The following is a 24,249-nucleotide window of genomic DNA, read 5'->3' as shown; positions in this document are numbered from 1 at the left end:
CGACAGTCCCTGCGGCCTCCCCCGCTGCGGCTTCCGGCCGGTGCCGGGATGGCGCGGTGCTGAAAGGCGCGGGGCGCGCGGTGGGGCGCGCGGGCCTTCCAGCGCCATGTACAGGTACGGCGGCACCGGAACACGGGAACGTCGGGATGCGCGGATGCGCAGGGACACGGCCGTACCGCTGCTGGGCTGCGAGGGAGCCCTCGCGGCCGGTACCCCGGCTGCTCGGGGGTGGCTGTGCGTGGGAGCCCCGGGAGCGGGTGTCGGTCCCTGGGGAGCGGGAATGGGCTCCCGGGCGTGGGAGCGGTGCGGGGATCACAACGTTGTGTGCGTGTGTATGTGTGGCCCCGCGGGTGGTCCCGGGAGTGCGGGGAGTTCTGCCCTTAGAGCTGGCGGGGCGGGGGCCGCCTTTCTCCCGCCCGCAGCGGGCGGCGGCCGCGAGTGGAGCTCCTCCCGCCTGCCCGTGCATCCCGCCCCGCTGCCCGCGCTGCCGCCCCGCCGTGCGAGGGTCCCGCCCGCTGCTGTCGCGGCTGCGTCCGGGTTTGGTGGTGCTGGGAGGCTGCCGTATCCCGCCGCCTCCGTTGGCTCCACTCCCCGGTCCCTCGCCCGCCCCATCCGGGAGCGGGGCGCGCTCAGTCCCTGGCGGGATCTTCCCCCAAAGTCTGCCAGACGGAGCACACGCCTGCGCTGTGGCCGCTGCTTGTGCTTCCAGCGCCCGCAGCTCCCGCACTTAGTCGCTCTGCGTGTGGATGTGGAGTACGAGTGACTGAAATGCTTCAAGGATCCCCACCCTGTGTTTGGTGTCAGTCTGGCAGTACCCTCAGATCCTCTGGGTTTTGCTGTGTCTGCAGAAAACACCTCCAGGAGATCCCATCCTCTAGCACTAATGTTTCCACCAGCCTGGAATGGGACTCCGGCAAGTCCTCGGAGCTTCTCTCGGGCATGGGAATGTCGGCCCTTAAGAAAGACAAGCTGGGCAATGAAAACACACCACAGGACCTGCTGGTGTCGTCACCCTGTCTTCCTCCAAAACGGCAGAAGGTGAAGGACAACGAAAAGGACTTTGTTATCCTGCGCCGGCCGTGGCTGCTCCGAGAGACAGAGTCAGGTACCGTCACCCTGCTCCAGGTTCTGCTCGCCCTTCAGTAGAGGTGGAGAGTGGGCATTACAAGTCCACCCTGCTTCATTGTTTACTTTTTTTTTTGCTCTTACCCAGCAGAATGTCACTTTTAGATCTAGTGGCTTTCAGGCTTGGGATGATAAATTCTATTTTATGTATCCATTTAAACGGGGGTGGTGTGTCTGGCTCCAGATTTGAGGTGCACAAAAAGCATGGTTCTCTGCTGCCTACCCCTGCGAGCTCCTGTGTGTGTGTGCTGGGGGGGGGGGGGGGGGGTGTGCTGCACGTCCCTCTGTCCGTCTGCTCTTGTCTGTCTGTGTGGGACATGGGTGGCACCTTGGCCCAGCAGGGGCCCTTTTGTGAATCAGTGTTTTAAGGTCGTTCAAAGAACCATCAGCAAAGGTAACAGCAAAATGAGGTTTAATGTAAAAGCGAAAGTATGACAAAGTTTGTTTGCAATGTTCACTCTAGTTAGTAGATGGTTAAAGCACACAGAGAAAAAGAAAGCTAAAATCAATCAGTCTAAAACCAAATCCAATCTGAAAATTATCTGTCTGGAGGCGGGAAGGGAAGGGTAAGGAGTGCAGGCTGAGGTGTACCGGCAGGGCTGTGTCTCAGCTGCCGGTGGAGGCAACCACTGAGCGATGTGAGTGACTGTGCCAGAGAGCTACAGGGAAAGTACACCAAAGGATGGAAGGCTGTTGGGCTGGGAAGGGACTGACAGGGAAAGAGCAGGGCTCTTGGACACTTGAAGAAGGGCTTATCGAATGCTGGGTTCCTTTCCCTGGTGTCAAGATGTGGTTTTAGTCTGAGTATGGGATGCAAAATAAATAAGCAGCTCTTTCCAGACATTGTGCTGTCACACAGAAGGTGGGCATGCCTTCAGACAATCCTGTTTTTATATAAGACAGAGTGCTGGGTCAGAGGCAGCTGTTACTGAGCTCCACCACCCAGAAATCTCCCATGTGAATCACGACATCTTCTGGAGCCCTGAGAGAAGCTGCAATTGCACCGTATCGTTTCAGATAATTCTTGGAGTGGTGATAGCACGCATGTTTTAGTAAGCAGTTTGTAGCATCTCATTTTTCCTGTGTATCACATGGAAGCATAGCTTACATTGGGCTCCCTTCTGGGACCTTTGTATGCATAGGAAGAGTGAGCATTTTAGCGGGGAGTGGGGGGAAAACACCAGAGAATCATACAAGCCTTAGATTACGGAGGCAGCAACTAAGATGCTCTTGTTTCCCAAATGAGTATATGAGTAATGTCCATGGCTTTAGTATGTATACAAACTTGATATTACACAAACCCTTGCATTTGCCAGTCGTGCCTAGGCAAAGATGGTAAAATCCTACAATGATGAGCTGCAAGGGTTATGAATAGTGGGCTGATGTCTGATGTAGGCTGATGTATATATTTTTCTGTAGAGAAACTGTAGAGGTGCTTTTAACAACCAAACCAAACAAGGCATCTGACCAGCAGGCAAAAATGAACCAGCTTTAACTAGAACGTGTTTCGTTCTTTCCCTAAAGGTATTTCTTTGGATGCACTTCCAGATGAATTGCTCTTGGCAATCTTTGCCTATTTGCCCCTAAGGGACTTGCTGAAAGTTTCTATGATTTGCAAGAGATGGCATCGACTTTCGTAAGTGTTACTTCTGTCATTTAGTACTAAGGAAAACCTTTGTTTCCACAGACGATTAAGTGGTCTGGTTCTCACCTTATTTATACATATATAATTGAATTTGTGCCATATGTGGATATGTATAACCAAAAGATGACTCATGTATTTTAATATTATTGTAATCTATTAAATAGCTTTCCCTTCTCTGTCTGTTTTTGACACTGAAAACTTGCTGTGGTTGTACTCATAGCTTGGACCCGTTTGAGCTCACTAACAAGTAAAATTCTATGCCTTAGGTTTGATGAATCTCTCTGGCAGACTCTTGATTTGACTGGTGGGAATCTGCTGCCAGGAGTGCTTGGACACTTGTTGCCTGCAGGAGTTAGTGTCTTCCGCTGCCCAAGATCTTGCATTGGGGATCCATTGTTTAAAACAAGCAAGTAAGGCTTTTTCTGCATGTTCTGCAGAAACCATGTCTCAAATATTCACAGTCTTTCTGTGTGTTTTTGGTTTTAAGGTAGTCGTAACCAGCAGCAGTGTTTCTGCTGTCTCTGGAGTGTGGAAGAGCTCATCAGTGGTTAGGCATGTGTTGAAACAGGATGATCTGCACTCACCTGTCAGTTATTTAAAACCAAGTTGATGTGATTTTTTTTTTTTTTTTAAGTATCAAGCACCATAAGGCACTTGCAGTTTGTATATTGTAGACCCAAGAAGTATCATCTCCAGTGTTCTTTTATGGTACACTCAAAAAAATAATTTAACTTCAGCAGGATAGACTTTCAGGTGTTATAAGGAATCAGTAGAAATATTTTCTGCACATTCTGCATGCTTTTAGTGTATGGGATATATTTGTGATATGGGGAATTTATGGAGCAGGTTTTAATGCAATTTTAGAAACGTCACTTTCTTCGTTTTTTTTTTTTTTTTAGTCTTCTTAAAATTCAGCACCTGGATTTGTCAAACTGCACAGTGTCTGTTGCAGATCTCCACAGTATTCTCTGTCTGTGTGAAAAGCTGCTGAACCTCAGCTTGGAGGGTCTAGTGCTTTCTGACAGCATCATCAAGTGAGTGACATGTGTCGGAATATTCAGTAAATACCTTCTGTTTGGTGCCATCATTTTGTGCAGGCTGATGAAAGAATGCATTGGAAAGTTGTTCATTGTGGGAGTCTCTTGAAATGGCCAGGTGCCTTTTTTTTTTTTTCCTTCTTTTCTCCCTGCCAATTCCCCAGAGTAACAGGAGGTTGGAGAAACTGCTCGTCTCTCTAGGGTTTATGTGTCCATGTAAGATGTACAGCAGAGCTACTTTTATTTTTCCATTTTTGTGCTCCCAAGAGAACTCTGTGTTTGGTGTGCAGGTTCTTTTCCATTCCAAGGGCTCTCAGTGGCTCTTCCACCAGATGCTCATTGTGCTTCTGCACTATTGCTCACTTTTTTGTTGAATTTCACTCTGAAGTCCTGGAATATTACAGATTCTGTCAAGCAGACAAGGTGTTTCTTGGTTGGATTGCAAAGACACTAATGGGTGTGCAGTCAACCTCCTGTTCAGTCACACCCGGTGACTGTGGAGGTGCTAGTGGCCATAGGTCAGGTGGCAGAGATTCTGTCTGTTCTGCTTTCTGATGCTTTCCTCACTCCAGGGAGGGGGGAACCAGAACACAAATACATCAGTATGGCTTGGCTTTTGATACTGGGTAAAAACTGTCTGAAAATTGGGTACTAATCAGGCACTAATGATGGAATTTTATTGCCTTCTGAACAAATGTAGATACTGAGTGTAAGGGTTCTTCCAGGTTTTGCTAACTGCAGGTGTGCTCTAGTCTTGCAGACAAATGCATTCAGAGATGCTATTTGGACATGTATTTTGTTCTGGAATAAGCTGTCTTGCAGAGGGGTGATATCAGAAATGGAATGGTTGCTTTGTCTTTGCTAAAGGTGTAGTCATCTCTGATAAGCTGTGGTGTATATTTATTGGCATACAACAGGAAAAGGTGAAAAGAAACCATTTCCTTGTAAACTTAGTAGTTTATAAATAGGCAGACTTGTCAGCAATGTCAAGTAAATGGACAGGTATCCCTTTCAAGGTTTTGCCCTGATGCAGCAAGTAGAGTTGAGACCCTTAGTGACTCAGGTTGGTCAATTGATTAAAGATGCAGTACTTCATGTTTAATGAACAAGTCCCTGCACAGGAAATTAGGTCTTAAAAATAGTCACATCCTAGCAAAGTAAGCAATGTTACAACATTTAAATTTTGTGAGATTTTTCTTTTTTTTCTCTCTACAGGAGCATTGCTAGGAATCCCAATTTGATACGACTAAATCTCTGTGGGTGCTCAGGGTTTTCTGCAGAAACCTTGGAGCTGATGTTGAGCAGCTGTTCTATGTAAGACAAAACCAGTTTTTTGCTATTCCTGAAAAAAGGATTTATTTTTTTTCCCTTAGGCATCCCAGTTATACTTTTATGTAATACTCTTTTTCAATGTGCTTGTTTCTATTCCTAAATGCCTAACAGTTGATTATTACCTAAACAGTCAGGTAATTTCTTTCCATCAAGCAATTTTCTCATTTAATAGCAAAGATGTACTTCTGTAGTTTTTCATGGGTTTTGCGAATCATCTTTTTGGGTGGGTAAACACCATTTATGTTCCTTTGATATCATGTAAATTTGATTTTCTTTATGAAAACAGTATGCGATTCTCACAAAGACGAAGTGTGTGTTTTGAAACTGGAAAGTGAAGTTCCAGACCTCCCTTTGCAATCAGAGTACGGCATGAGTGGCAGAGAACACTGTGCCTTTCCATGATAGAATAATCCTTCCGTAACCTTATAGTTTATGAAAGGCTGTGTTCAGATTCACAGCTCCAGTGATTAAACCATCTGCTGGCAGCACATCATTGAACTGGGCCCCACTGAGTTTGGGATTTATATCCCAGTCTTTCTGCTGACTTCCTGTGACCTGCAGGACTACATATGTAATCTTTCCTTCTGCAAAAGCATGTTTTTTAATCAAATTGCGAATTAGTGGGCAGCCAGAGCCTTAATCTTTCTGTTGCTTGGTCTGATTACTCAGATCATGAGCTCTTTAGAGGATGGCAGTCTGTGCAGTGCACAGTGAATAGCAGATGGCAAACCTGATCCCAGGAATGCTAGTGGCAATTTAACTGTTTTTTCATTTTATGTAGAGAGTGCTAAATGCTCTGGTTGTGCGTTCACTGTGTTTTTGTCCCTTGGTTACAGCTACAACACCTGCACACAGAACAATACTTTGTCCCAGCCCCATGGTGACAGGCTATAGGTAATCAAGCACGTAAAGAGAGTTAAGCTCACAGCATGACCAGTGTTTATATAAAACGGTGAATTATTTTATGCTAATTAGGATTAATTGGTCATCTGACCAATGCTAATAATGGGTGGTGGTTTTTCCTCTCAATGTGACCATCTGTTCAGTTGTAACAGATTCAGGTCACAAACCTGATGAAAAGACAGTGTCTCCTTGTTGCAGTTCCTGGAGAGAACCTTCACTTCCTAAGATATTACCGAATCCCTCCAGTTGAAAGTGGCTTTGGGAAGTCACTTTAACCCCTTTCCCTGATCAGAGTCTAAAATCAGCGCTGTCCTGTTGGATGAGGATTTTCTCTGTTTGGATCTTAATAATCTTAAAAGACAGATTCTCCTGGATCGTTCATTAGTGCTTAATTATTGTCATACTAGGATTTCCAGTCATGAATACAGGAAGTTGGCAGTAGGCATGATACGAGTATTTGCTTTAAAAGTACAAACTGTAGTAGAAAATACCAGAACATGAACTGCATTTCAGCCATTCTTGTTAACAACTCTGTTCATTTGTCTGTAGGCTGGAGGAGCTGAACTTGTCCTGGTGTGAATTCACAGCTACTCATGTGAAAGCAGCAGTCAGTCATGTTACTTCGAAAGTCACCCAGTTAAATTTAAGTGGATACAGAGAGAATCTACAAATAGCAGGTAAACAGCAGTGTGACAAACCTTTATCCCACTATGGGATAAAGCATCAGGCTTTACAGTTTCTTCTGGTTGGCATTCACTGTATAGAAGAATCATGTACTAACAGTGACTTTTTGTGCTCTGTATAGCTTGAAGTTCTTGCTGTCAGAGACTCTTACTCGTATTTCTCTCTCAGTCATGAAGGGTGAGATGATTTTTCTTCTGAATTTAAGAACAGTCAAGTGAAAGCTCATTTCTTCTTCAGCTGAAAGGAACAGACTTACTTCTGAAGTAAGTCCTGGAAGCAGGACTTTGTGTGCTATGATTTAGTTCCAGGAACAGTATCTGGAAGGCTTTCTTAAAGCTTCTGCTGTTGTGGCTGCTGAAAGCATCTTCTGAAGGAGAACAGTTGTAGTAACTGCTTGAGTTTGACTGACATCCATATACCAGTTAATTTGGAAGGCACATAATCTCAGTAATCAACGTTTAACCATTTACTTGCTAATAGTTCTGGGAAGAAAAGTTGTGTTAAGTTGGAGGGTAATAGAAAAGGCAGATAAATCTAGATTTGGGGGAGGGTACATCAAAACGAACAAGTGCATAGCTAAAGGGTGAAAGTCCTTTTGTGGTAAAGAGAATTTAATTTTCGCAATGAGTGAAATATGACAGTAGGACATTGGATGACATACAGGGGGTGACCTCTCATTTCTGTTTAGCATCACACAGACCCCTTCACGCATTCCCTTTGTTGGGAAATAGGTAAATCTTCTTATCTCAGCCCCAAACCGATAAACAAATATGCTACATAATCTTATCCACATCAGGAATTTGAACCTTGGGGCCTCTAATTGGACCGTTAGATACCATGTGCTGACCTCTTCTGTTTGTCAGACACTTTCTCTGAGTGACTTTACTCTGTTTTAGTGGAATTTATCAGGCAAAAGACTTGAATTAATGATCATAATTAAGGTATTGTTTTGTTTAATTTCTGCACATGAATTCTGAAATAGCAAAATTCTCTTGCATGTTGTTGAGCACCTTGCAATGGCTTTTAGGTGATACCTGAACCACAGATGATTCAGTGCTACTTGCAGAAAATGAAAAGAAAGTCTCAAAAAATCTAGTTTAAATCAGGAAAACCATAACGTTTTGTCATGAGGAAAGAACTTTTTGGGGGTAAAAATGGAGATGCCTAAAGGATTTGGTGCTGTGAAAGGGTGTTTGATGTATGGAAAGTTTTTTGTTACTTTTTCACTACACGTAAGTATTTCAGGCAGCAGCTCACCATTACTATGTTTCAGTAGATTTCACAGAAATACCATTTGAATTAATCTCTTGCTAAGTTGATGGTTGGTGTAGCTGACTTCTAGGGACAATTTGCTGAGCTGAATGTTTCTGTATTGCTGAGGGTTAAAAGAAGCCCATGTAAGGTATCTTGATAGGCATAATCATATGCTGTAAGTCTTAAGCATGTATCTTTTAGTTTAAAAATTGTGATTTAGTTGTGGAGTTTCAATAGAGAAGATAGAAATGAACATGTGTGGAAAGTGAGTAGGCTGTGTAGAACATGTTCATCTTGTTACTGAAAGAGGGACTGTCTCTGTGTGACCTCTTTTCAGATGTGAAAACACTGGTGGAGAGGTGTCCTTTGCTTGTCCATTTAGATCTCAGGTAAGAAGACCTGTGCAGCCAGTCCTTAAATCCTTATGGTTCAAGGGATTAGCATTGAGGCAAGGTTGTGTAGTACTGCACATCTGGGAAGTACCACTCAAACTAAACCTACAAAAGGTTTGCTATTTGGCATGACCTAATCTGGAGAAGGTAAGTAACCTGAAGATGTCTTTGTTACCCCAGCATAAATACTTAAAGGATTTGTTAACTAACAAGAGATAGTAGTTGATAGGTAGAATGGAAGGATGCCTAGAGTTGTTTAGCCTAGCACCCTAGAGAGGGTTTAAGTCATCTCTGATACAAATTTGTTGCTTGGCCATGTAACTGTAAAAAAAGGTGTATTTTGGTTTTAACCTAGTCAGTTACAGTTGATGCCTTATCCCTAGTCCTAGAATTAAGTCAGACATGGTTAAGGGATAAAAGGGTTTTTACTTTGGTATTTAATAGGGATCTTTATGGTGCAACAGTTTGTCAAGGTGGAACACACCAAAATGCACACACCCCATATATTGCATATACAATTTTATAGACCTTGCAAATTAGCATATCTGACAAAGATTCCCCAATGAGAGGCTTAAATGAATGGTGTGACATCTCCCTATTCGAAAGTATTCCCCCCCAGATGGGCCTAATCTTAGTTTACAGAATACGTTCTAGAGAGGGCCTTGGTTTTTCAAGATAGCACAAGGCTTTCTGGCCTCCAGCTGTGAGGCCTTCAGGATGTGTGGTGTTCTGGCCTAGCAGAATTCCAGGACTATGCTAAGATATCAGGCTTAAAGAATTACAAGTATGTGTGCTAAGGACACTGAGAATACATGAAAGGTATGTAAAAGGAAAAGGCAAAAAAAAATCATCATGGCATCACAGTAATTTGAAATCTGTGTGAAGAACTTGCCTATTCATGGCATAAGTTCTGCTGCAGAGTATCTCTGTGAAGAGAAACTTCTGCTTCACTTGCCCTTCAGTGAAAATCAAAATTCCTCCCCCAACAATACATACTTACTAGAGATGAGTTGCTTCCATATTCAGCAAAAACATACTTCAGTGGCAGAAAAAGTAGATGTTTAATAAATTTCTCTGCCTGAATTTTGGAAATACCAGATTTACTGCTGCTTTATACTTAAACCTTAATTTAATGTGTTCTCTCAACAGTGACAGCATGATGTTAAAGCCTGAGTGCTTTCAGTATTTTAAACAACTCATGTTCCTACAACATCTGTGCCTTAGCCGATGTTACCAGATATCACCTGCTGCCTTAGTGTAAGTAACCTCTAAATAGCTTTGTTTTGCTGTTCATGCAGAGGGTAAGTTAATTTAAATTTGCTTAATTTTAGGTTTAGAATTGCAAACTGTTTCACAAAACTTACTGGTATGAGGAATTGGGAATAAAACCAAGATAAAATAACCTGACTGCTAGAACCTGTACCTTTTGAGAATCCAGACTGGAATCAAAGCTGAGATAATCTTTCAGTGGTGTCAGTCTGTACTCATGGAACTGGCTGCTCCATGCATGCCTGGTGTCTCCTGTTAGTGGCATTTATACCAGTGGTACTCATTGCTGGAACGGGAGGTTGCAGTCCTGCCAGTGACCAGTATCAATATCAGTACCAGACTTCTGAGTGTGCAGCAAGGATTGGAAAAGTTGGCAGAGTTGACAATACTGGCTGGCCTAGTAAGCTGTGTATGTTTGCTTTTGTATGCACCTTTATCAGTTATTGATTGTGACTGAAACATGGCTTAGAGTGACTTGTTCATGAGGCCATTCTGCCTTTTACTAGTATAGAAGCTTTCAGTCCTAATAGTTTCAGGAAGGATGTCAACCCAAAGGAAATGGTCAACAATAAGAAGAAAGGTTGTTAGAGGAACAGGACTATTGAAGATGAGGATCTGAAGAACCTTCTCTGTAGCAGCATGTGCCTCAGCCTTTAGATTTTGTCCAGTACTTGCTTATAAGGTACAAAGTTCAGATGATGACTGGGAAAATGTAAAACAATCAAGAAGCTGGGTCTGGCTACTCACCAAAATATTGCTACAAATTGGAGACTGACTGATAGTACTCAAGGGCTTGTGTCCTCTGAGACACATCCTGGCACTTCATCTGGGCAATTTCTTCCACTTGTTCTAGGTTTTTAAGTCCAGGGATATGAAAGGGAAAGGATCAATTTGTTTTCAGTCTGTGAGAGAGATTAGCAAAGAAGTAATTTATTCAGCCAGTTTCCTGAAGTATCAGTACAGCATAATTGTTTCAATTAAATACATGCTTAGGTAGTTTACCCTCTTCTAAAAAATTACTGAAATGGAGTTACCTAGCTTGGGTACAGGCGGGGAAAAAAAAAAAGTTTTTTCTGTTTCATGATTAATTTCATATTTTTCTTTTCCTAGAGAGCTTGGTGAAATTCGAACACTGAAGACTCTTCAGGTATTTGGAATAGTGACTGATAGCTCCCTGCAGCTCCTTGAGGAAGCACTGCCTGACATGAAGATCAATGGTTCACACTTCACCAGCATTGCAAGGCCAACTGTTGGCACTAAAAAGAGCCATGAGATTTGGGGCATCAAATGCAGATTGACGCTGAGAAATCCTAGTTTGTGATCACGTACAATGCACCGGGTGCCATGGACACACTCTGCGTTGAAGCTCCTTAGGAAAAAAAGTGCTGGAGCACCTTTTATCATAGTACTGTTACTGTCTAACTTGGTCTCACTCCTTAATGTTGTTTCATAATATTTTATATTAGTTTTTTGTACTTAAAGCCTTTAAGAAATCTGATAATCTGTGAGCAATTACAGAATATTTCTTTCAGTCTTTCTTTTTTACAGGGGATCTTTGAAAAAAAATACTATGAAACAAATCAACATAATTAAGTAATGTCAGCCTCTAGCAACTGTCTGCAATTTCTGGAACAGCTTGCAGAGGTGCTAGGTATCTTTATAAGGTTTATTAAGGAATTTGCAGAATTCAAAATGAATACTTAGATATTAAATCTATTCAACTACGTAACTGAGAAAAAGGTACAGTAGGATGAATGAATTAAACTTGAAAACAGTAAATTGGGGATATCTACACAGAAGCAGCTAAGAGACAGCTCAATACCATACCAGTTAAGCAGCATAAAGGAGCTACAGTGAAGTTTTTTTTAGGAGGCCATAAAGGAAATGTTTGTCTTCAGTAGCCTTTTTTTTTGGCCAAATAGTCTGAAAAGCCCATTCAGAATTAGCATCTGTAAAAATAGATGTTGGTTATCCATTATTTCATGTTGTGGTCCTAGGTTTTCTGATTACATATTACAGAACCTTAATGTAGCTTCTATGAGCCTAATCATAGTTAAAACTTTCTGTAAAGAATAAGATCTTTCAACTGCAACTGATAAATTGGTAGAAGTCTTGCAGGAGGAGGGCTCAAAGGGTTCTAGATATGACCAAAAATGAGAACCTGGGACTGCAGTGTAAGAATGCTAAAAGGAAGAGATGCTTTGGTGCTATCAAGAGACATAAGTTTGTCTTTTATAATAGTTTGTATGTAGTAGCACTTCAGTTCTTGTATTTGTATCACTAACCACTATTGTCTAGTGTTGATTTTTTTTTTTTTTAAAGTCCCAGGAGAAGCTGAGTAACTGTCCAGAAAGAAAAAAGAAAACCAAATAAAGGATAGGGACAGGTAATGACTTTAAATGAAACTTTTATCTGCATCTGTTATCAGGGTCCTCATGCATAAGCCTAGAACGTTCCAGCAGGTGTTTTAGCTGATAAGTTATAGGGCAAAACTTGGACCCTGTGTAGGGCATAAACATAGTGCTGTTTTTCCCATGAATGCAGTAAGCAAGCAGCTGAATTTATTCATGGATGTTTCTAAGAGTAGCTGACATATTACTGTAGGGCTTTGCATGGACATAGCTTTTCCCATTGCAGTCTTGAGAAAAAGCATTCAGGAATGAATACCTGGTGCAGAACAGATTAATTACTGTGGAAAGATTGTATGAGTACTAGAATTTGATATTTAACTTGACTTTCTAGAGTATAGTAAATAAAGCATTATCTTGTAATCTAAGTTGGTTTGTTCTTATTAAATTTAACAGTGTAAGGAGTTTATAATGGGCTTGTATCTCTTATAAAGGAGTTAATGGGCAGCATACCTTGTGAAAGCTGGAGGAGTGAGGGGAGGTTGGAGGACACTGGATATTCTATTGCCTCAGTTTGCTGCCTTAGAATTACGCTTTAAATTACTTCAAGAAAAAAAAGTAAATCTTTGGAGCATAGCATTACTGTAAATTCTTCTTCTCCCTATGCACAATGTAACTCCATGCAGCTTCTCTTGCATTTAATAAAGATCTAAGAAAGTGCTAGATCGTACAAAATGACTGATGGCTGGGAGAATGCTTTCCCTGATTTGCCACCAGCTTTGGGTCATGGGTTAAAAAGAGAAATTTCTCCTAGCAGTGTGTCAGCAATGGTGGTTTAGAGGACAGGGTGTTATCATGAATACTTTCAGCATTTATTAGACTGTGCTTTAAAACCCTGTGCAGAACAGGAACAGTATTAGGCCTTTGGCTAGAAGGAGTAGTTTTACATACCAGGTCCAGTGTTGGAAGGGGATCAACATTACTGTTGCCTGTCTGGTTATGATGGCAGCTGTAGACATAAAATGAAAGCCTTCTGGATAAGGTGCACAACTGACCTTTTCCCAAGGGGAATAACTTTTTTGTAGCCCTAAGCAATCCATAACAAAACCTGCTACACTGGTAAGTCTCTGTACTACATGTAAATGCATGAAGGCTTCCAAACCATTAAAACAACCTGAAACAGTAAGTGAGAAGAAACTGAGCACATGAAACACTTTTGAAGATTGAAATAAGGCACAGGACAGCTTCATTTATCAATTAACCTTTGAATTTTTATTACATAATGTATAAACACCACTTGGAAAAAAAAAAGCAGCAAAGAATAATAGGTCTAGTCTAGCAGAACACAGTATAGACTGGCACTAAATGAAAATACCATGGACTTGACTCAGCAGGTAGAACGGGTGCAAAGATCACTGCCAGTCCATGCAGATTAAATCAGTGTTAAACCAATACTCAGTCCTGTCCTGGAATACTGTCTACCAAGTAAGTTGTCTGTACTGCAACACTTTGTAATAAAGGATCCTTAAAAAGGGTCCTACAGCTCTTTAATAAAAAAAGGTAGCGGCTTACTATTAATTATAGATTTCTGAATCATCCTAATCAATTTAAGTGTTCACCAGTAAATGCTTTGACAGAACTGGAATTAAATAGAGACAAAACCAGTAGAGGCCACTCATGAGTAGGTCAGGCTTCCATTTTGCTAAATTAGGAATCTGACTGTGAAAATTTACTAAGTCCTAATATCGATCATACTTTGGGTCTGAAAACATTGCCTTTTAGTCTTGACATTCATAATAAGGAATGACAGGCATATTTTAGAGGTATGCTTACTGATCAGACTAATCAGTCTCCATTAAAACATTTCAGCACACAAATGTTTAAATAAGCAGGGGATAAGATTTCTGCCATAGATTTGCTGTGCAGGTGTTCAATACCTAAATCTGATCAAAGAGTGGTGGAGTCCTAGGAAGTAAATTAGTGTTAATGGCATTGGTGGGGTTGGGGTTTTTTTGAATCCTAACAGCATATTGACTATGTACTTGACACAGGCACATAATAAACAATCCTTAACTGGTTACAGATGGATTGAGAATAACTAGAACACCCTAGTCTGTGTGCACACAACTTTTATAAAGATTAGTCTTTTGTGTCTTTACCTTTAGACAAGTTTTGCAAGTTATTTTAGACAATAAGGGCTTTATTCTGGTAGTTCCTGAGCTTACCAACTTTTGAAAGCTTACTTGGCTACTTTGATTTTCCCCTCTGAGTCTGCAGTCACGGTAACCAGACAGTGTAAATAACTCTGCAGCACACTTAGAAGGTGAAATGTACACAGTGGTAGATTACTCAGAAATCTCCATCAATTTCATATTTTCCTAAACCTGAATGGTCTGGTCAAATCAATAGGCTCTAAATTATGTTTTGAGTTCTATTAACTCTAAGTCTAGAAGGAAAAAACCCTTTGTCCATTTCCTCCACCAATAAAAAGCAGTTTACATTCTGCAAGTGGCAATAAATAAACTGATTGGCCACATGGGAGAACATTTCCATTAGACCTGAGAACATCTGTTACAGAAGTCTCTTCGTTCAAAAGTCATTTGAAGAAAACTCACTCTTGGAAACCAATCTGTAGTAAACAAAACATACTATTTTCAAGTCACATAGCAGAAGAGTTCCTGCTGTAGGAATATTTGTGTTGTCAAATTCTGCTTCCTTATCTCTGCAATTATCAGCACAGACTTCAAAAGGCAGTCACAGTTCACAGTTTCTCTAAAACATTTAAAAGGTGACTTGCTTTTCTTTAATCAGAGCTTTTTTTCTTTCTGTATCAACTTGATTACCTAATATGAGCAGAGATAAGTGAAATTAATTTGTTGTCATTTACATACCAGTAGAATTCAGCATAGGACTGGAAATTTAAGTTTTCTGGAGAAGGTAAAAAAAAAACATGCTGGGAAAACTGGAAGACGTAGGTATTAGCTTGTGGTCCAACTCCTAATACCCAGTGTATCTCATTCTTCTTTAATTATAAGAAATTCAGAACCCTAAATTCCAAACCATTCAACTTAATAAGGCCAAATATATTTCTTAATGATAGCCACTTTCATATACTAGTGTCACTGATAATCTCCTTGCCAGCTAATCCATTCAGCGAAGGAATTTATCTTACTCCAACATGATTTCTATAATTTGTATATTCCTGATGAAGGGCTCAAAAAAACCTTTGGGTTTCAAGTCCCTATCTAGCCAAACAAAAAGTAAAAGCTACGTCATTCAAGATGTATTAAACCAGACTTTTACTCTTGATGTAAGTCTACAAAGTAGAAAAAAATATTGGAAGAACAAAAAAAATTGCCACAAGTTGTATGAAACTACAAAGTTGTACAATTTTTGAAAAGCATACAAAAGGTTTGTATTATCATTTCTTTTACATCAACATCATAGGTTTACCAAAATCTATATATCCTTGCATCAAATTGCTAGATTGACCGTCAACCTTTCTACAAAAGTGTATGTACGAAGTATTTAGTTTCATCAGTCCCAGACTGTTACTAAAAAAACTGTACATCTGAATATTTAATGCTACTGACTTAATACTTGAACCCATTCACCTGTGTTTACAAAGCTTTCATGTTTGCCTTACAGGTTAAAATGTCAATTTTCACTGAAGTTAGAGGTAACACTTCAGACATGTTTTACACTAGATGCAAAAAGAGCTTAAATATCAGGCTAATGTTTCCCCAACCCAAAGGAATGAAAAGCATTTCAAGCTTCCTCCAAATGCTCTTGCATCCAAAAAGGCCAGCTTCCAATATAATGCAGCATTGTGATATCCCCATGGTTTCCCTCTATGGATCCATAAATGTTACAGCAAATACATCAGGGTCCTTCATTCTTCCAGCAGAACAGTGCACAGTGAATCCTCTGTGTCAATCAGTATCGAAGCTATTGCCCCATCATTGAATTCAAAAGATGTTCCTCCATCTACAACCATACAAGCATCCCAGCAACGGGAACGGACACAGACCCTGCAGAAGCCCAGCAAGTAAGTTATCACAAGACAGCTTAAAACTTCAGGCATTTCGCACAAGCACTTAACAATAAAACTGGTTCTGGGACTTTCTTTTGCTTGGGCCAGTAAATGCTTAACCACCATTTAACATTGTACTAAATACTCGAACCCCCTGTGTGCCTCAGTGCTTTGTATGGACTAAGCAAAGAGTTCAGAGAGGACTGAAGGATGTACTCAATGGAGCCTACTGCTCCCAGAGTCTGAGAACAGCCTATAATATAATACTTGGTGTTGAGGCTTAGATGCAAGTTTTAATGAAAGCTACTGATGATCTCATTTAACTGTGATTTACTTCATCTCCACAGAAAAGCTGACAATTAATTTAAGATTCTAATAAGTGGTCTTCATGTTATGTGAAATATACATTTTCAAGTAGCAATGCTTGAGATTCAAATAATTTGGACATTAATATAGTCTATTTTGTTACATTAATCATCAGAGAGAAGGGAAAGCAATACCAAACACAAAGCTGAAGGTCAGGATGCTTGCCAGGCAATTTCAAGAACTGCAGCATATTACTGTCAATATTAAGAGTCTGACTATATCATATTTAAGCTAAGAAGTTTAAATCTAAGCTTATAAAATTTAAGGCATCTCTTTTAGAGCTGGACAAGACAGAATAAAGAATTTGGCTCAGAGCTCCTTTAAACATTTGTTTTGATAGAAAAGGTTGAATTCACATTTAAATAAAACTGAAATACTGTTTTGCTTTCAATAGTTTCTATGTTATTGTTTGCATGTTCAGTTATTCTGATCATATAACTAATGGCTGTATGTGTTTATACTTAATTGTGGCAAGCTCCATACATCATAGATTCGTTTAGATTGGGAAGGATACGCAATATCATTGAGCTCAACTATTAAACGAGCACTACCAAGCCCACCACTAAACTATATCCCTAAGTGCCATGCCTTACAAGTATTTTAAATACCTTCAGGAATGATGATTCCACCACTTCCACAGGCAGCCTGTTCCACTGCTTTACAACCCTTTCCATGACAAAAATTTTCTTAATATTCAATCTAAATCTCCACTGGCACAAGTGCCCTAAGTTAAAATTATGAATTACCAAATAATTCCATTTGGAAATGCATTTAGTCCAACCTTCTGCTCAAAGCAGACCTTACTTCAAAGACGGGTTAGCTTGCTTAAGGCCTTGCCCAGGCAAGTTTTGAGTCTCTCCAAGAACAGTGATAAGACAGTCTATAGAGACAACCTGGCAACCTGGCTGACTGCCTGGCTATTCTCACTGTGAAAATTTCTTCTTTTTTTTTAATCAGAATCCTACATCCCATAATATCATGGGTGTTTTCTTATACTCTGCTCGGAAAGGAGTTTAACTCAAGTCTCCTCTGTAACCATCCTTTGGTAGCTGAAGGCAGCAACTGAATTCCCCCTTAGTCTTGTCTCCTCCAGGATGAACAAAAGCACTGTTTGAGTCTTTCCTTTACAAACCGCATGTTCTGGCCCCCTCATTCCCCCAGTGGCCCTTCCCTGAATTCACTCCAGTTTGTCAATGTCTGTGTCTCATACTGAGGGGAATGGCATATATCCAGAACTGGGCACAGTGAGATTCTTTTATTCTGTGAGATTGTGCAGGGATCAAACATTAAAAAGCTGTAACACAACTAGGAAATATTTTCTTCCTGCTGTTATGAGAACAATACTCAAGTCACTCAAAGAACTAACTGGATGTTGAAACACTTCAAGGGAAAGTCCTGCCTATACTTTGACAGATACACAGAATGAAGTAACTCTTCACTATTGCAGCCAACACTTACTTTGAAGAGAAGCCACGCTGACGGCTACTTGAGAAAACTCTGTTTACAATAGGCTCTCGAACACTGAAAAACATCTTTGGTTCCTCTGGACTGTAGAGCAGAGACTCATTGTAATCATTTGTTACTGTAAGTAGAGGAATCAGCCATTAGTTTTTCCAGAGAAAATTAGTTACTCTCAGAAACACATTCCTCCATGGAAGAGTGGCTTCTCCACCAAGAAGGAACATGAAGTCATGACAGATGTTTAACAGCCTTCACATGCAAAAAAATTACTTTTAGAGAAGAAGGCTTTCAGTTCTACTGAATGATGAACACTCAAAAGTTCTCTTCAGGTGATTAAATATTAACTGTTTCAAATCTTAGGAGAACTGAAATTCTCCTGAAGAGGATATACAGAAGTCTAAATAAGTGCTTTCATATCAAGTAAAGCATTTTTTGCTAACTGTGCCTAATTAATGTCTGCAAGAAAGACTGTTACTGCAAGAGTGCTAAAATACTGAAAGCTGAGTAGTATAGAATACAAACAAAATGAACTGGCCAAAGATAGTTTAAAAGAAATCTTGCCTTCTTCACTAACCTTTGTGTACCAGTTCCATGTTCAATGGCATATTCAAACTTCCATGCTTTTTCGCTGTTGAACCAAGAGAAAGAGCCCCGATTAGATAGATGTATCTTTATATAAACTTGGCTACTAATGCCACGTTGTTCACTCACCCATCTTAAGGATCTCTTCAATAGCTTGATGTGCAACCTTGTTAATATTATAGGACCTAGACAGAGAAGTAGAAGTCTTGTTTACTAAGCAGTACAACTTACGAGAAAAGCCGAGCAAAAACAAAACAGAAAATCTTGCACACTGATGAAAAACTAAATTCAACATCTGGGGAGGAAAAAGAATGGTATTAAGTGTGAGCTGATACCAGTTTATTTTAAAAAACAAGTCTTAAATCAACTCTTGATTGGCATCTACCTGTGACCTTGTAAACCTTAAAAACCCATTAAGTCAAGTCTTCAGGAAAGAAGAGCATGGGATGTAGTCTCCTTATCAATAACCTTCCTGCCTTAAAACCCCAGTAACGGCTGAATAAAGCCTGCATTAAAAAACTGAAGCATGACAGTTCTAGAGATTGTGTTCTTATCCAAGGGTCTATCCAACCCCTGCTAATTAATTTTCTGTTAGCTCTCATTTATGAACCCAACACTTCTTTATAAATATTTTATGTGTGTATTTATACCCTAAGGTGTGGCCTTGAATATCACAGAACTGGTGTATATAGAAAAGGAGCAGTCAGATCAGACACTTTTCTGCATTTGACACATTTGGATGAGCAAGTTAACACAGCCTCAGTCTGGACTAAGTCAAAACCCCAAAAAATGTCTTCCACCTCTGCCCAGGCTCAAAAGGGAGTAGGTGCTAAATCACAGCCACTATGCAGCAGTACGGTGAACATCTCAGATGCCCAGGTCTCAATACAGCTCAAAATCCTCAGTCCAGCACTGTCATGGCAGTAAAATGCCTCAGACTGCAATACAGATCCTCTACACACCTATCAGACCACAGAGCTGCTGACCATGGTTGTCCAAGGCTCTGTCTCTTACACTTACTGCCTACCTGCAAGCCTGAGCAGATGCTATCAAGATATCCTTTTACCCAAGTTTTGGCAGCTACAGAAAGTACCTGGACATTTAAATGTCTCTCAGTCCCAGAAAGTCTGAAGTTCCAGGAGAGCGCCTAGACAACCGGTTAAGGAAGATCACTCCACTGAGGCTTGGCCTCAGTTTAGAGAAGTCCAGCAACTCATACTGATTGCTGCAATGGAGAGAGGCAATCCTGGAGTTTGGTTCCTGGTTCTGGGTTTGCTCAGCACCATGTATAAGCAAATGAGATGTGTAAGAACAGCAGTGAAATAAGACTGTACTTTCCCAAGGTATTGAACACTAGGGAAGTTTCCCTAGCACTCTGCCAATTTCAACCTTGGCAGGCTCTAGGACTAAGCTATGCTGCCTGAATACGAAATTCTGAATTACAATGAAGAGTAAAACCCAGTAACCATGGTTACAGCATGAATACTCAGTTTTGAATTTCATTAAAAGCTTCTGTTTTAGTTCATCTTAGCCTGCCACATAAACCCAGTGCCTATTGTACAACTTTTAACCCCGAGCACAAACACCTCTCTCACATCTCAAAACTAAATTGATTAGACTTACATGCAGTACTGTGGCACATTTAAACTGAAGTTTATATAATTTATCCCTCTGATTAAGCTAGCACAGTTCTGTGTAGATATGGCCATCTTTGTTTAAGGGGAGTATTTTGGCAGAGATTGTCCCCTGTCAATTAAGTATGAAAGAAACAAGAGGCTTGAAAGGAGAACTGGCAGTAGATGTGCCAGAGAACACTTAACACTGCTTCCAAGTACATGTTTTCCCATTCTTCTTAGAGCTTAGATTTTATAAGTTTACTGAGCTATATCATCTAAGCACTCTAATTTTAGCCAACAAGAGTAGTTCACAGATCACTATGAATGCTCTCTGCAAGTCAGAGCAGAATCTCTTTCCCTCACAATTCTCAACCATTCATCTTCACAGGTGGCATTCATCTTTCACTGAAATTACACCTAAGGCAAACTTCTGTCTCAGTGCAACAGCTCCTCACCCTTTCAAGGCTTCTCTCCATACCCATAAGCAATGAGTGCTCTGCTCTTCTCATATACTTGTAACAGCCTTGAGCCATACTGACAGTGAGAATATTTGACTGACTTACCCATAGTCCAACAGAGTCTCAGCAAGGACAAAATGAATGAGCAAAATAGGCTCATCTAGCTTATCTGAAATTATATTTTATATCAAAGCAGCAACATGTACTCACCATGCTTTTGATCCTGTTCCAGTACACACATTAAGCCCTGAACTCTTCTGTTTTTCCCAAGGACCATCATCAACTGATATTTCATAATAGGAGGCCCTATGAAGCGAGAATTTAAAACTGGGTTTGCAGGACTTAAAGTTCTCCCTGAATAAGACAGAACACACAGCCTTATCAGGCACATAACAATTTAGACTTTCATATCTGGATCACAGTTTCACAGGCTTTGTACAGTGTTTCCAATTTGACAGCCACTTCTGGTTTACTATTTTATAGCAGTTTTTATAATGGACTAAAATGATTTGCAGCATTTTAAGGCACTTTTTCTGCAGTCGCTTCTCATATTAATTTATGCTCTGTGGTTCATCTGCAGGGCTTGTTAGACTTACAAATAAAACTATAAACAATTACCTTCCTGTCATAACTGTTGCACAAAAACTGTGGTTATGCTATGATTGGGTCTCATTAAATTATGTCAAGGAACACTAAACATTTCAACATCAGTAAGTAATAGCATGATTGAACCTGAATTCTTGATCACTTCAGCAATCAAAAATCCAGTGATTCTTCATGAATAGCTTTACACAATCAGCAGGCTTACATTTCTCTCCAGGGCAAATTAATCCTAAAACTCAAATGTACTAGGTCTTGATGTACAATCATCTCCTGCACGTTACTGTTCATCTGTCAGGGGATTCCAAGTGTTAGGCCTAGAGACCAAAGTTTCCCTCTCCAAGCTCTACAAGAACATACAAGAGTATATTTATGAACTAAACTTGTTGATATTCATAGTGACTAATTCAAACAATGTGATACAGGCTTCAGATTAATAGATGCCCTCTCAGAAATACCACATTCACTGTTTTATGCGTGACTGAGTTTCACCTTTCTTAGTAAACAGAACTTACTGAGCTATTATTTCAGTCTGGATCCACTAGAAACACAGCTCTTGGCTGTTTGGTGTCAAACAGTTTATACTCTCAGTAACTTAGGGCATGTTGTGCAATCACTCTTGAGAAGATGGGGAGATTAGAGAACTGCAAGTAGATTAGTACACAGGTGCACAGCTTGAGTCAGTTTAATGTAACTTTTGCAAGCTGGGTAGAACAGGTTTTCTGGGGTTTTTTTCTTCAATTTACCTCTTTTCATCACTGACATGCAGAATAAGATCTTAGAAGAATCTCCTAAAATTATTTTGTCTAAATAAACAGCAAACCTGTGTATTTGACACTGACAGAACATTCATCTATGACATTTAAGTCTTCAAGTGTAAGGTCCTATTAACGCCATAATAACTTCTAGAGGTTTCTACAGGTATTGTGTTCCTCAATGGTTCTCAAATACACTGGCGCCAAGAGCACAATGTACTTGTGACACTCATAGATAGCATTGGAAAACAGCTTTGTGTTCCTCTATCACTGCACATTAAAGAAATTCTTTAAAACATTTATAAAATTAGGTTTGATTTAGTAGAAAGCAGGATTTTTATCTCTTTGAGATTAATTCCTTCTGCCACATGCTGAAGTCCAGACAAAAAATAAAGCACTCACAGAATATTTATACTGTTTCCAGCAGCAATCAGTGTCCCAGGCACTGTACAAACACAAGCTGTTAAAGTCTAAAGTGGCTTTTCTGTTGTTGTTGTTTATGTTTTTTAAGATAAACAGTAAAGTGAAAAGAGATATAAAATACAGTAAAAGTTTGGTCAAATCCTGACTAAGGACCATGACTTTTACTGCGGCCCCAGTCATATTCCCCATGTTCCTCTTATTGTTTGGCTGCCAAAAATGCATTGATCTTCAGGACAGAAAGGACAGTCAAATGTATCCTGAATAAGGCAGTACCATGATTTGATACAAACTCATTTCTTAAAAGAAGAAAAGATGTATTTTCCATCAATAACAAGGTTTCTGCCAAAGGCAGGCTGATACCTTTGCCTCTAAAGACAGAAAGGCAGAAAAAGGAATCATGCTAAAACTTATTTCTACTTGGTCATGCTAAAAGCTTATGAAGAGATACTTAAGAAGATATGCAGGAGAGGAGGCAGTTTAAGAACTATTTAAATCATCAGTAAAAGGGAAAGAAAACAGGAAAAATGAAAGAATGATGAGACAGGAAGTAGAAAACCAGAAATTAACATTACAGCACTTACATCTCTGAAAATACACTTTGTAATCAGCAATAATACAATCAGTGTTAAATATTTATAGAGTAGAACTGAAATTTGACAGTAAAATCTCATCACTGACTGTCTATTGCAATGTCATAACAAGAAATTAAGTCAATTGTGCCTTGCTGAAACAACAGTTAAAACACACCTGGATGAAAGAGATTCCCCAATGAAGACTTCATTAAGTGCTCTCACTGGTAAAAGATGTGGACCAGAAATATCAGACCCTGCAGATATCGAAAATAAGAGTTTTGAATCATGGATTAAAAATACAAAATTTTAAAAAAATGCTCACAATTTATTGGAGGACAGATTCTGCTGCCTGGGTTTGTTTTCTAGACCTCATGCTCCATTTTCTTCAAACTTATTTTTTCACTGATTTACTCTGTGATCAGTCACTGTCCTTTACTGGAGACAATAAACATTTAAACCAAGGTCAGCAATGACACTTAAGTTCAGACACTGCTTTCCCTGAAAAGTCATGGGCAGCCAGGCAGAATGAAGTCTTCTCTTCTGTCAGTCACTCTTCCAGCCAAGTTAAACTCATCAGCAGTGACTTAACAGACATTTCTGAGGAAGTTCAGAGAATTAGACGTCATACCACAAGGTAGTTAAAGTGGATTAACAAACTGTTCATGTTGACAAGGACTTCTTACTGAGCAAATGCAGTACTGGACACAGGTTAGGCACAGAACCATGCATCTTCAACGCACCATAAAGAAAAGAGGTGAAAGTGTTCAAGAATTACCTACAGACAGATTCTCACTTCCAATGTCTTCTTTGCTTGCTGGTAGTCCAAGACCAGCTTTTACAACTCTGAATTAACCTAACTTAAAAGTTAGCATGTGTACACACATACACACACATACTCAAGTAGTTACAGTACTTTGATAGTAGTACAGTACTAAGATCAGGTACTTTGACAGAAGGTATTTCAAATACTGAAACTTTCACAAATCTTTATCTTCTATTCCAAGTTATCATCGCAAAGTGATTACAATCTTGTCAGATTTTAACCTACTTTGATCCTGGAATCTTTCATTTATGTGAGCCCTGCTGTGTTGCTCTTGGCTTAGCTGCTGTTCATGTAAATCCACAGGGGTTGTGTTAATTCCAGTTCCTTCAAGATACAGTCGGATTCTTTGCCGCCACTGCCACCTAAGAGAGGAGAAAGAAGCCCGTATGAGCAGCTGAAATATTAATTACAAAATTAAATAGGATCTGAAAGTCTTCACTTTCAAAGCAGAACGTCTTAAGATCAGAAGCTAAATATATTCAAAGTCATATTTCAAGTTTTAAAGTTTCCACTATGACTTCTAAATTTAAAAAGTTAATTGTACTAAATTGTCAACTCTTCACACTTACGA

General features: G+C 40.0%; 2 protein-coding genes across 4 annotated transcripts in view; one reads left to right on the top strand and one right to left on the bottom strand.

Annotated features, from left to right (window-relative positions):
- The first annotated feature begins 7 nt into the window (after positions 1-7).
- SKP2 (S-phase kinase associated protein 2) lies at positions 8-12,417 on the top strand. 2 transcript variants are annotated; one of them, XM_048292751.1, is made up of 10 exons: positions 8-114; positions 849-1,105; positions 2,650-2,761; positions 3,037-3,180; positions 3,670-3,804; positions 5,023-5,121; positions 6,592-6,719; positions 8,318-8,369; positions 9,522-9,629; positions 10,752-12,417. In XM_048292751.1, exons 1-10 carry the CDS (start codon positions 107-109, stop codon positions 10,960-10,962), a joined length of 1,254 nt encoding a protein of 417 aa, XP_048148708.1. In that variant the 5' UTR covers positions 8-106; the 3' UTR covers positions 10,963-12,417. The 2 variants fall into 2 exon arrangements, with proteins under 2 accessions (XP_048148708.1, XP_048148707.1); XM_048292750.1 differs by lacking the exon at positions 8-114 and having other exon boundaries at positions 560-1,105.
- An 821-nt stretch (positions 12,418-13,238) lies between these two features.
- Positions 13,239-24,249, bottom strand: part of NADK2 (NAD kinase 2, mitochondrial) — a 32,584-nt gene continuing 21,573 nt past the window's right edge. Inside the window, exons 6-12 of one of the 2 annotated variants that reach the window (XM_048292748.1) lie at positions 23,904-24,040; positions 23,031-23,109; positions 20,716-20,859; positions 18,561-18,616; positions 18,424-18,477; positions 17,847-17,970; positions 13,239-16,020 (exon numbers count right to left, since the gene is read on the bottom strand). In XM_048292748.1, the coding sequence (XP_048148705.1) occupies positions 15,882-16,020; positions 17,847-17,970; positions 18,424-18,477; positions 18,561-18,616; positions 20,716-20,859; positions 23,031-23,109; positions 23,904-24,040 (733 nt within the window). In that variant the 3' untranslated portion in view covers positions 13,239-15,881. The remainder of the gene's footprint in view (positions 16,021-17,846; positions 17,971-18,423; positions 18,478-18,560; positions 18,617-20,715; positions 20,860-23,030; positions 23,110-23,903; positions 24,041-24,249) is intronic. The other variant, XM_048292749.1, reaches the window with a different exon arrangement.

Source organism: Corvus hawaiiensis, chromosome Z, assembly GCF_020740725.1.
Source record: "Corvus hawaiiensis isolate bCorHaw1 chromosome Z, bCorHaw1.pri.cur, whole genome shotgun sequence".
NCBI lineage: Eukaryota > Metazoa > Chordata > Aves > Passeriformes > Corvidae > Corvus > Corvus hawaiiensis.
The sequence above is the reverse complement of the archived record's forward strand: the minus strand, read 5'-3'. Positions and strand labels throughout refer to the sequence as shown.